This window comes from Megascapheus bottae, chromosome 29 (genome assembly GCF_031878675.1).
Source record: "Megascapheus bottae isolate mThoBot1 chromosome 29, mThoBot2.hap1, whole genome shotgun sequence".
In the NCBI taxonomy this organism is placed as follows: domain Eukaryota; kingdom Metazoa; phylum Chordata; class Mammalia; order Rodentia; family Geomyidae; genus Megascapheus; species Megascapheus bottae.
The window spans coordinates 11,616,625-11,629,231 of NC_143537.1; the positions used below are offsets into that span (position 1 = coordinate 11,616,625).

Here is a 12,607-nt window from a genome sequence, read left to right on the forward strand (position 1 = left end):
AGATCTCTGCTAGTAGAGCCCAAGGTTTCTACTGATTATGACAAATGAGGGAAGCCATTGAGCCTAAGTTCCTTTGAGTCTGGCTTACTTCACTTAATATGATTTTTCCTAAGTCTTTCCATTTCCTAACAAATGGGGCGATGTCATTCTTTCTGACAGCAGCATAGAATTCCATTGTATACAAATACTACAACTTGTTTATCCACTCATCAACTGAGGGACATCTAGGTTGGTTCCATATCTTTGCTATAGTGAATAGTGCTGCAATGAACATTGTTGTGCTAGTGGATTTAGTATGCCCTTGTTTCTGGATGGTTGGGTAAATGCCAAGTAGTGGAATTGCTGGGTCATAGGGGAGTTCTATGTTTAGCCTTTTGAGGCACTGCCACACTGCTTTCCATAGTGGTTGAATGAGTTTGCACTCCCACCAACAGTGTAGTAGTGATCCCTCCTGGCTACATCCCCTCCAGCATCTGTTATTATTCGTTTTCCTGATCCTGGCCATTCTAACTGGAGTGAGGTGGAATCTTAGTGTTGTTTTGATTTGCATTTCTTTTATGACCAGAGATGTTGAGCATTTCCTCATGTGTCTATAGGCCATTTTTGTTTCTTCTTCAGAGAAGACTCTCTTTAAGTCGTTGGCCCATTTTTTAATGGGATGATTGTTACTTTGGAGATTAGTTTTGGAGTGATTCAATTTTTTGAGTTGTTGATATATTTTAGATATGAGGCCTTTGTCCGTTGTTTGGTTGGTGAAGATCTTCTCCCACTCTGTAGGCTTCCTAATTAATTTACTAGCTATGTCCTTTTCCATATAAAAGCTCTGCAGTTTAATGCAGTCCCACTTATCCAGCCTTTCTCTGATTTGTTGTGATTCTTGGTCCTTATTAAGAAAGTTTCTACTTGTGCCCAGGAGGCCTAGTGTATCTCCTATTCCTTCCTGTAAAGTTTTCAGTGTGTCAGCTTTTACCTCCAGGTCTTTGATCCATTTGGAATTAATTCTAGTGCAAGGTGACAAAGAAGAATCCAACTTTAGTTTTCTGCAGGTGCTTAACCAGTTCTGCCAGCACAACTTGTTGAAGAGGCTGTTTTTCTTCCATTCTATTTTTTTGGCTCCCTTGTCAAAGATTAGGTGGCCATAGGTCTGTCGTTTAGTATCTGGGTCCTCAGTTCTATTCCATTGGTCTTCAGGCCTATTCTTGTGCCAGTACCAAGCTGTAATACAGTCTAAAGTTTGGAATTGAAATTCCTCCAGCGCTGTTCTTTCTGCTAAGAAGTGTTTTTGCTATACGGGGTCTTTTATTATTCCATATGAAATTTTGAATCGCCTCTTCTATTTCTTTAAAGAATGCCATTGGGAGATTGATGGGTATTGCATTGAATTTGTAGATAGCCCTTGGCAAGATTGTCATTTTCACAATGTTGATTATTCCAATCCAGGAGCATGTGAGGTTTTTCCATTTCCTTAGTTCTGCTTTAATTTCCTTTTTTAGGGTTTTAAAGCTTTCATCAAAAAAGTCCTTTACATTCTTAGTTAAGCTAATTCCTAGGTACTTTATTTTCTTTGAGGCTATTGTGAAAGGAGTTTCTTTCCTGATTATTGCCTCGTTCCTCTCACTGTTGGTGTAAAGGAAGGCAGTTGATTTTTGAGGGTTGATTTTATAGCCTGCTACTCTTCCAAAGTTTGAATCAGCTCAGGGAGCTTGGGAGTAGAGTCTATAGGATTCTTTAAATACAGAATCATATCATCTGCAAAGAGGGATAGTTTTATTTCCTCTTTCCCTACTTGGATCCCCTTTATTGCACTGGCTAGGAATTCTAGTAGTATGTTAAAGAGTAGTGGAGAGAGTGGGCATCCTTGTCTCATTCCTGATTTTAGAGGGAATGGCTTTAGATTTTCACCATTAAGTGTAATACTAGCAGTGGGTTTCTCATACACAGCCTTTATTATATTGAAGAATGTTCCATGGATTCTTAGTTTCTCCAGAGCTTTTAACATAAAGGGGTGTTGGATCTTGTCAAATGCCTTTTCCGCGTCTATTGAGACAATCATGTGATTTTTGTCCTTGCTCCTGTTGATATGTTGAATTATATTAATTGATTTGCGTATATTGAACCAGCTTTGCCTCCCTGTGATGAATCCAGTTTGATCATAGTGTATAATTTTTTTGATGAGTTGTTGTAGACGATTGGCCAGTATTTTGTTGAGAAGTTTTGCATCGATGTTCATCAAAGAAATAGGTCTATCATTCTCTTTCTTTGATGAATCTCTGTCTGGTTTGGAGATGAGGGTTATACTGGCTTCATAGAATGAGTTTGGTAAAGAACCTTCATTTTCAATTTCGTTGAAGAGCTTGAGGAGTATTGGTGTGAGCTCTGCTTTGAAGACCTTATAGAATTAAGCTGTGAATCCATCTGGCCCTGGGCTTTTCTTAGGTGGAAGTTCTCTAATTGCCATTTCTATTTCAGAGCTTGAAATAGGTCTGTTGAGTTGGGTTAGTTCTTCTTGGTTCAGTGTGGGTATGTTAATATTGGCTAGGAATTCATCCATTTCATCTAGATTCTCAAATTTGTTGGCATAAAGGTTTGAGAAGTATTCCCTCATGATATTCTGGATCTTGGTAATTTCTGTCGTGATATTACCATTTTCATCTGTGATTTTGTTTATTTCGATATGCTCTCTTCTTTTTTTGGTAAAATTTGCTAAGGGCTTGTCAATTTTGTTAATTCTTTCATAGAACCAACTCCTTGTTTTGTTGATTCCTTCTATAGTTTTTTTGGATTCCAAATCATTTAATTCTTCTTTGATTTTAATAATTTGCTTTCTTCTACTGGAATTAGCGTTGGTTTGTTGCTCTTTTTCCAGGAGCTTAAGGTGACACATTAACTTGTTGGTTTGCAATTTTTCCAACTTGTTGTTGTAGGCACTCAGCGCTATAAATTTTCCTCTGAGTACTGCCTTTGCTGTGTCCCAAAGGAGTTGGTATTTTGTGTGCTCCTTACTGTTAAATTTCATAAACTGTTGGATTTCTGTTCTGATCTCTTCGATGACCCATTGGTGATTCAACAATGTGTTGTTCAGTCTCCATGAGTTACAGGGTTTTCGTTGGTGGAGATGTGTGTTCAGTTCCAATTTGATGCCTTTGTGGTCTGAGAGTGTGCATGGAATAATTTCAGTGTTTCTGAATCTGTCCAGGTTTGTTTTATGGCCTAAGATGTGATTTATTTTGGAAAATGTTCCATGTACTGCTGAGAAAAACGTATATTGTGTTGTTGCTGGGTGGAATATTCTGCAGATGTCTGTTAGATCTAGTTGGTCTATATAGTTGTTCAGTTCTAAGGTTTCTCTGTTGAGTTTTTGCCTTGTTGATCTGTCCATAGGTGAGAGTGGTGTGTTAAAGTCACCGACAATCACTGTATTTCGATCTATGTATGGTTTCAGTGTAAGTAAAGTTTGCTTGATGAAGTTTGGAGCTCCAGGATTGGGTGTGTAAATATTTAGGATCGTTATGTCTTCCTGGAGGAAAGATCCCTTTAGTAGTATGTAGTAACCTTCTTTGTCTTTTCTTAGTAATTTTAGTTTGAAGTCTATTTTATCTGATATGAGGATGGCAACTCCAGCCTGTTTATAGGGGCCGTTAGCTTGATAGAGTTTATTCCAACCTCTCACTTTCAAAAGATGATTGTTTTTTTTGGGTAAGATGTGTCTCTTGAAGACAGCAGAACGATGGCTCTTGCTTTTTGATCCAACAAGGCAGCCTATGCCATTTAATTGGAGCGTTAAGTCCATTGATATTGAGAGTTAGGATTGAGAGATATTTATTAGTTCCTATCATTTTTAAAAGCTTTTATTAGGGCCTGTGTCTTGACAGTTCTTGTGGTCCTTAGATGGTATGCTGTTTAGGTGCCATTTCTTTCCCTATATTGCATTTATTTTGGTTTTCTATATATAGAACATCTTTGAGAATTCTCTGTAGTGTTGGTTTTGTTGCGACATATTCTTGCAGCTTTTCCCTGGAATGGAATGTTTTTATTGTTCCCTCAGTTATGAATGAGAGCTTAGCTGGGTACAGTATTCTTGGTTGGTAGTTATTTGACTTAAGGGCATGACATATATGCTTCCAGTCACTTCTTGCTTGCATGGTCTCTGCTGAGAAATCTGGGGTTATTCTGATTGGTTTTCCTTTATAGGTTACTAATCCCTTTTCCCTGGCTGCCTTTAGAATCCTTTCTTTGGTTTCTATTGATCCAGTTCTGATTACAATGTGGCGGTGGGATGTTCTTTTCTGATCAGGTCTGTTTGGGGTTCTAAAAGCTTCTTGTATCTGGATGGGCCTGCCCTTCTGGATATTTGGGAAATTCTCTGAGATGATTCCCTGAATATATTTCCAATACCATTGACCTCTTTCTCCACGCCCTCCTCAATACCGTGGCTTTCCCTGGCTGGATCCGGCGGCGAGAGGTGGGGGAGGGGTCCTCGTGTTCCGAATTCTTTGAGAAAGTTGCATGTGAGCTTTATCTGGATTTCTTTTCTGGTTTGAGTCCTTCTCCATTGCTTTTTGAGTTTGTTGTTGTGGATTTCTTAAGGTAGTTGGCTCGTGGGACTCCCTGGTTCTCTCTTTTTGTGAGAGAGAGCTAGGCAGCGTCCCTATTGTCTCGGCACCATCTTCCTTCTCTATCTACAAAACATTTTAGAGAAGTTACATAAAATATATGTGTATACATTCCTTTATAATTATCTAAATATATACTATTTAAATTACCTTGTCTTCAGTATATGACTATGTTGGCATGGTTTCTTATTCTCTTGAAGCATGATAATGTCTTGTAACACAATCAAAATTTAAATGAGCTATTAGTGAATGAGCTTTTCTGTATATTATAAATGTGCTTTTTTTTCCAGTCCCGATGCTTGTCTCGAATATGTATTCCATTTGATGTCCTGAATCTGTTCTCATTGGTTATGAGAGCTCTTTATAAAAGATTAAATTAGGATATTCAGTGATGAAAAATATGAAAATATGGAAAAATAATTTGTTTCCTTCATGATTATCCTGATAAGTAGTAAATTTTATCAAATTAAACTAAGGCACGCTTTCAGACACCTATGTATAGGTAATTATATCCTTCCAGGTTATACACTCCTCAGCATTGTTGCTTTGTGTGTAATCCTAGCAGCAGAAACATAATACTAATTACTAAGTTAATATAGAGACAAATATTTCTGGTTTGATTTTTCTTTATCCTACTCTATAGATAACAGAGCAAGCTCCAAACATTTGATGTAGGATAAAACATATATATAGAAGAGTGAATTTCCAAACTACCTATTCTTATAACTTGGGTTAATGACTTGATGGAAATGTGCTGTTACAGAAGCTGGTGTCATTTGATGATGTGGCTGTGGAGTTCAGCTGGCAGGAGTGGCAGATCCTGAACATTGCCCAGAGAACCATGTACAGGGATGTCATGCTAGATACCTACAGCAACTTGGTGTCCTTGGGTGAGCAAAAATCACAGTAATGTACAAGGTCAATGTCATTGTTTGTAGTGGATTTATGAATATTTGTGTTATTGGAGTGTAAGATTCCAGTCCACAGGATTTATAATCTAAATCTGGCACTGGTTGCAGTGCTTCACTCCTGTAATCCTGGCTCCTTAGGGGCTGAAATCTGAGAATTTGGAGTTGAAGCCATCAGTGGCAGAAAAATCCCCATGAGGCTCTTATCTGCAATTAACTACTCAAGACTGGAAGTGGTTTCTGGACTCAAACTGATAGAATTGTAGCTTGAAGCAAAAGATCTGAGTTCATGCCACACAATTAATTAGCCAACTGAATGCAAAGTTCTGGGCTTGACAACCATGCAACTAGTGAGATAAGAGAAACAAGATTTGGGATCAGCCTTGTGAACAATATGTGTGACATCCTAGAGCAGTGATGACCCAGCATGAGCAATAGTTCTCCACTACTTCTTATTAGCAGGGCACTGTTTTCCTAAACCTCAATTGATTGCCAAGCTGGAGCAAGGTACAGAACCATGGGGAGCCTCTGACCAGAACTTCACAGGTGAGTGACATCATGATACAGAGTAATGCTGAGGCCTGGACTCAGTGGGTAAATTCTTCTTGTGCTGTATGGAGGGATAATATTGCTAGTTGCCCTGGGTCCTGTGTGTGTCAGAAAGCTAGTTGATCCTTGTGTCAAAGGCCTGTGAAGCAAGAATTCATATGGAGATCTACTAAGTTGTCTGTGTCAGCAAACTTAGCAATTTCTTTCTTGTTGTGGAAGTCACTATGGAACAAAACGAATAAAGTGAATAATGTAGAAAATGAGAATTCATTTTTTGTCAGGTGCTCCTGGTTCACACATATAATCCTAGCTACTCAGGAATGTGAGATCTGCTGATCTCGGTTCAAAGCCAGCCCAGGCATGAAAGTCCTTTAGACACTTCTCTCTAAATAACCCCCAGAAAGCTGAAAGTGATCCTGTGGGTCAAAGTGGTAGCGCAGTAGTGTTGGCTGAAGAACTCAAGGACAGTGTCCTGACCCTGAGTTCAAGTCCCATAACTGACAAAAAAAGGAAGAAAGAAAGAGGGCAAATATATTTAATTTTATTGGAAACTAGGAGTATGCAGGTGTGCGGAAATAAGAAATACATCAGAGCTGTTCTACTCTGAAATCCAAAATAGTTTATCAGTGGTGGGCAGAGACTGAGATCCAGAACCAAAGCTTTTAGTCTAATAAGGATAATTAACTAGGTGGTGATCTGGAGTATCTTTGGTTTTCCATGGTTATGAGGAGCAGGAGTGTTAGGAACAGAATTTTGATGAGACATTGTCTAAGATAGAGATACACAAAATTTAAAATTCCCACAGATACCTTAATAATTCATAATGAGAGGTTAGAATGAATGTATAAACCATTATGTGAAAGGCAAAGTGTCAATTAATCATTCAGAAACACAGCAGCAGAATGTATTAGATATTTCAAAAATGTAAATGTAAAGAAAGCAGCTTTTCTCCCATGATCAAGAAAATAATATTTGAAAGAAAGTAAATAACGAAGGTAAGTATTGAGCTCAAAATTTTATCAGTACAAAGTTGAGGAATTTGAGTAAATATTCCTCTGATGTAAAACAACAAAAAAAGGAAACACAAAAGCATTTTTCTCTGTAAAATATCAGTATTAATTTCTTAACTAAAACACTAGATAGAAACGCATATATTTCTCATAAATCAATTCCTGCTTTGATATTTAACAGGATGGAAGAAAAAGTCTTTACCTTTACATTACAGAATCTTTGGTTCTCATTTGTATTTTTTTATGACTCATTCTAGATGTCCAAAAGATGGAAGCCATGATTCAGACTTGTGAGGAAAATCCAGATGAATGCCTGTGTGAAGTAGAAAGCATGAATAGTAACACAGTGGAGGAAAGAGTGAGATTAGTACCAACTTTTAAGTTGAGTTCAAAACGTAAGGCAGAGCTGATGAGGAATAATCAGGAATCCTTAGGGCTGAAGACAGACAAGCTCATTGAGTGTCAGAGTATGCTACTCTCCAGTAAGCCAAATGAGATGCATGCTGCATACAGGCCTGCTGTGTCTCCTGCAGTTGAACAATCCCTCAGATATTCTGAGCATTTCACTCAAAATGATGAAAGTCCAGATGAGCTGCAGTACTTGAAATATGGTGGAGAAGAGAAGGTATTAAACTCAGAGGCCATATTGTTTAGACATAATTGTGTTGATGGGGGAGAGCCCTCTCAAAACCATAATGAATACACAGAAGACTGTGACAGGCCTGTTCTCCTTGCCCATAAGATACACCAGGAAGGAAGGAAAACACCTGAAGGTACTGTATGTGGAAGAAGATTGTCCTTAAGATCTACAGTCACTGCACATAAAAAAATGTACGAGGGGGAGAATCCATGTGGAGAATGTGAGGATTCTTCAAGGAAGAAAATATCCATTCCAAAATGTCAGAGCAACTATCTAGAGGTGCAATACGATGAGTACAGCCAGTGTGCATAGTCTGTCTCTCAGAAGTCACACACAACTTCCCAAACTCAAACACCCACAGAAGAGAAACCCTCTGGACACAATGGACATAGGAATATTTCCACGCACATGTCAGCTCTGAAAAAATACCAGAGAACTCACACAGAAAAGAAACCTTATGAGTGCAATCAATGTGGAAAGACCTGCAAGTGGAAGTCAAATCTTGATGTGCATTATAGAATTCACACAGGTGAGAAACCTTATGAATGCAACACATGTGGAAAATCTTTCAGAAAGAAGTCAAAGCTCACTTTGCATCAGGGAATTCACAAAGGTGAGAAACCTTATAAGTGTAACAAATGTGAAAAATTTTTCAGACAAAAGTCATATCTCTCTACCCATCAGCGAACACACAGAGGAGAGAAACCCTTTGAATGTAAGGAATGTGACAAATCTTTCACCCTGAAATCAGATCTCAGTATATGTACAAGAATTCACACACAGAAAAAAACGTATGAATGCAACAAATGTGGAAAGACCTTCATGAAGAAGTCATATTTCAATGTGCATTATAGAATTCACACAGGTGAGAAACCTTATAAGTGTAACAAATGTGAAAAGTCTTTCAGAAAAAAGTCATACCTCTCTTCCCATCAGTGAACACACACAGGAGAGAAACCCTTTGAATGTAAGGAATGTGACAAATCCTTCAGATACAAGACAGGTTTGAAAAGCCACTGGAGAACACACACAGGAGAGAAACCTTATGAATGCACAACATGTGGAAAGTCTTTCAGACAGAAAGTACACCTCATTTTACATCAGAGAACACACACAGGAGTGAAACCCTTTGAATGTAAGGAATGTAACAAGTCCTTCTACTTGAAATCCGCTCTCAACATACATACAAGAATTCACACAGGAGAGAAACCTTATGAATGTAAACAGTGTGGAAAGGCCTTTAACCGGAACTCACATCTCAAAAGACATAGGAGAATTCACACACGTGAGATACTTTAGGAATAATAAATGTGAAAACCTTTCAACTAAATAAGAATTCAGTTTGCATCAGACAACCCATGCAAGAGAGAAAGGAGGAAAAAGGAGGGAAATAGGAAAAAGACATCAATATTCCAAAAGAGTGGGATCAAAGAGTGGGTTAAAGATAGAATAATTTGGGCTGAGAGCATGGACTAGTGGTAGAATGCTTGCCTAATGTGCAGGATGACCCAGAGTTGAGTCCTCAGTGTCACATGAGCAGAGAAAAAGCCAGAAGTGGTGCAGAGGTCAAGTTGTAGAGCACTAGCCTTGAAGAAAATCCAAGGAAAATGCCTGAGTTCAAGTCCAGCACTGGGGGGGGAAAAAGGAGAGAATAACACACAGTAGTTAAGCAAGATTTCAGTTGAACATCAGCCACAGATTCAGAAAAGTTTGTGGACCTGAGGCTGTGTCCCTGTTGATCTGTTTAGGCCTACAGTGACAACTGAAGCATTGTTAGGGTCACAGAGATTAAGATCCCCAGACAATCAGGGAAATGCCTTTGCAAATGGGTGTTACACAAAGTACATTTTTGTAGCCAAAGAAAAAGTTTGTGTAGTTGTTAAATGTTTTATATGATCTCCAGTTTAGAGTAAAATATTGCTCCTAAAATGTAATTCTGGCAACCCCTTGGTAAAATAGGCTAAGCTTTTCAGGTCCCTAGCTAAGCATAGAGACAACATGTCTGAGTCAGCCTGAAGAAGTTATAGAAGAGGGATCTTCGCCCATCAACCCCCTTAAGATGAAGGGACCAGTGTCATTTTTGGAAAGTGAGACAGGATAAATTAGAGGTATGGAAAAGAGTAGTAACAGATGTGCAAGAGTGGAGACTGCACTTGTGGGGAATGGCTACAGGTTCAAGTCTTGTATACTTGTCTAGTGAATCTTAGCCTTGTTTAAAGAAAATCTGGTTACTAAAAGTTGTCACCCTGGTATTCCTTTGGAATCTCAGCCCTATACTGTGCTACAAACCAATGGGGTGCCAGCCTGCAAAAATGAGTATGCTCAGGAAAAACAACCAGGAAATCATTGGGAGACTTCACCAAAGTCAGGCCTTAGGGTAAGCTTCTCTAACCAGTCTGTGCAGAAATTTGCAGATGACCCAGCAGGAGGTGTGACATTCCATTGGAGCTGCTGAGAGACAAGGTTGATGCCACACATCCTGTCCTGCCCGATTCCACCACTCCACAGCTGCTTCCTCAGAGGACAGAAACTAAAGCCTTGGTGGTGGGACATTCTATCTGTGCTAAGTTCAAAGTCCCCTAGGTTTTTGCAGCCATTCTGGTGACTCTGGATGGGTGAAGGGAATTTTCCATCCAGTTCTTAACAGCCTAGAGGTGAGAGGTGCAAATGTAAATGAGGGCTATAGTCACATGAAAAAGAGAGAAAGGTTAGTAAAGGTTTGGGGAGAGGAGAATGGTTTATGAAGGATAAGAAAGGATCTGAAAGGAATTCAAAATGTTCGTGTAAGTTATAGAAGGTTTGAGTATGTAGCCAATGGTATGAGTATGTCTTGAGTAAAGTTGGTATGGAGTTAATGCAGTAATGTAAATAGAGTGCACTGATGTGGGGGGTTGCTATGCTTGGATGTATATTTCTTAATTGTGAGGGTTTTCTTGGGTGCAGAAGTACGAGGGCACACTGTATGCTCCTCCAAACCAAAGAATGCTGTCTGCCCAAATCTGATAAGTGTTGCCCCCCCCCCCAGCCATGTGTTATCTCAGCTGGCACTGTTAACCATGATTGAATCCAGTCCTTACAGGCCTTATGGGGATCCACAAAAATTGTCATCATGCACTGTCCCAGTCTTCAAAAAGTGATTAACGCAGTGACCAGAGGAAATAATTTGGCTGATCGAGTTGCCAAGATGATTCTGCCTCTGTCCCTACCCCCCATTTGTTCAGACCAGGCGACTGGGTGCTCATCTGGAGACAAAATCCTAAGAGTCTGGAACCATGGTGGAAAGTGTCCTACATGGTATTGCTGAGAATCCCCACTGCTCTCAAAGTAGATGGAGTCACCCCCTGGGTCCATTAGGCCAGACAAGCAGATCCCTTTGCCCTGAAGGAAGATTATCATGGAGATAACTGAAAGGCCAGCAGACACCTCTCCAACCCTTTTCTTTTGTTTAGTTAAGGGCAATCCATTGTTCCCTTGGAACCAGACCTGGCAGCAGAACTTTGGAATCCCTGGGATAGTCACTGCTTCTAGGTTTGTCCAGCCCACTCCCAATCCCCAAGTCAGATTAAAAAATGGGGAGGATTGGGAGATGCATACTGTGCTTGCTGGGGGTGTGGGTCAACTGGACATATATGGTGGGACCCCCCACCAGTTAAATTGAATCATCAATTTCCCACCTCCAAGAATCCCTTAGTTCCCTGGCTAAAGTAGTTATGCAAAACAGGAGAGGTCTAGATTTATTATTTCTATAGCAGAAAGGCCTCTGTGCAGCCCTTGGCGAGGAATACTGTTTTTATGTAGACCAATCAGGGGTAGTTAAAAAAACTATGGCCAAGCCTGGTATAGTAAGTCTCCCTGGTTCACCACTCTTATGTCCAGCTTATTAGGATCCTTAGTTATATTGTTTGTTTTACTAACTTTCGGACCTTGCATTCTGAACAGGCATGTGCAATTTATGAAAGATAGGCTAGGAACCATTCTGTTAATGGTCAGAGGAATCACTCCCCTGTAGGTGAAATAAACAAGGAAAATGATTTCATAGAATTAATGGAATAGGATCCAGAATTGGCTCCTCCTCCTGGGGAACAACTGAACCTGGAACTGTAGGGATGGAAAATACCCCCAGACTCAAAATTATTCCCCTTCTAGTAGATGGAATAGAAACTCAGCTTGCCTCATAGATAGGAGTTTCAAACCCAGAGGATACATAAACAGGAAAGAACAGCTAATAAGTCATCTTATCTGAAAGGAACTTATGGACCATAATTAACAGTTGTTGGTTTGTGGTTTTCGCAACTCTAGAATGCCCCCCCCCCAACTTGCCTAGCAACTGTTTGTGATTTTTGGCTTTAAATAGACTGTAAACCCTGACTACCAACTCCTTCCAAGGAGAGTTGCGGAAGAGTTCCCTGCCTGGCTTGTATCCCACAATAAACCTTTGCTTTTGCATTTCAGACGCCTCAATCTCGGTGGTCTTTGGGGTACCCCTCCTCTGGGCACAACAGCTAGTTCTTTCTGGGAAAGTGGGAAGGATTCCACATTCCCTGGTCTTGCCTGTAAACTGTTAGGGTCCAATCCCTCAGTATTAGTGTCCGTGGTCAAAGGAATGAGTCTGTTATCGGGGAATTTACAGCCTCTGAGTTGAGTCAAGTACCCCTTTGTCCTGAAGATGGGAAATGTCTATAGGGGATGGATTCGAAGGGAAGTCAAGAAAGGGGTCCCTACACAATCTGGTTCACAGAACTGACATTTGCAGGGCCCAGGCCCTGAGTTCAAGCCCAACACTAGGGGAGGAAAAAAAGAATAGCACATAGAGTAGGTACTGGAACAAACATCTTTTACAGAAGAAACCATAACTGGGTGCCAGTGGCTCATGCCTATAATCCTAGG

At 39.9% G+C, this 12,607-nt stretch overlaps 1 protein-coding gene and 1 pseudogene across 1 annotated transcript; both read left to right on the forward strand.

Annotated features, from left to right (window-relative positions):
• The first annotated feature begins 5,454 nt into the window (after window positions 1-5,454).
• LOC150044756 (zinc finger protein 717-like) lies at window positions 5,455-8,032 on the forward strand. The gene is made up of 3 exons (XM_090321157.1): window positions 5,455-5,503; window positions 5,984-6,067; window positions 7,338-8,032. Exons 1-3 carry the CDS (start codon window positions 5,455-5,457, stop codon window positions 8,030-8,032), a joined length of 828 nt encoding a protein of 275 aa, XP_090177283.1.
• A 16-nt stretch (window positions 8,033-8,048) lies between these two features.
• Window positions 8,049-12,171, forward strand: LOC150044757 (uncharacterized; annotated as a pseudogene).
• The last annotated feature ends 436 nt before the right edge of the window (window positions 12,172-12,607 follow it).

What these genes read in the sequence shown, in the direction of transcription:
- LOC150044756 (XM_090321157.1), top strand. Translation starts at nt 5,455, where the DNA reads ATGTACAGGGATGTCATGCTAGATACCTACAGCAACTTGGTGTCCTTG. An exon ending in CAGCAACTTGGTGTCCTTGG is followed by an intron (nt 5,504 to 5,983) that starts GTGAGCAAAAAT and finishes TCTTATTAGCAG; the next exon opens with GGCACTGTTTTCCTAAACCT. An exon ending in CTCTGACCAGAACTTCACAG is followed by an intron (nt 6,068 to 7,337) that starts GTGAGTGACATC and finishes GACTCATTCTAG; the next exon opens with ATGTCCAAAAGATGGAAGCC.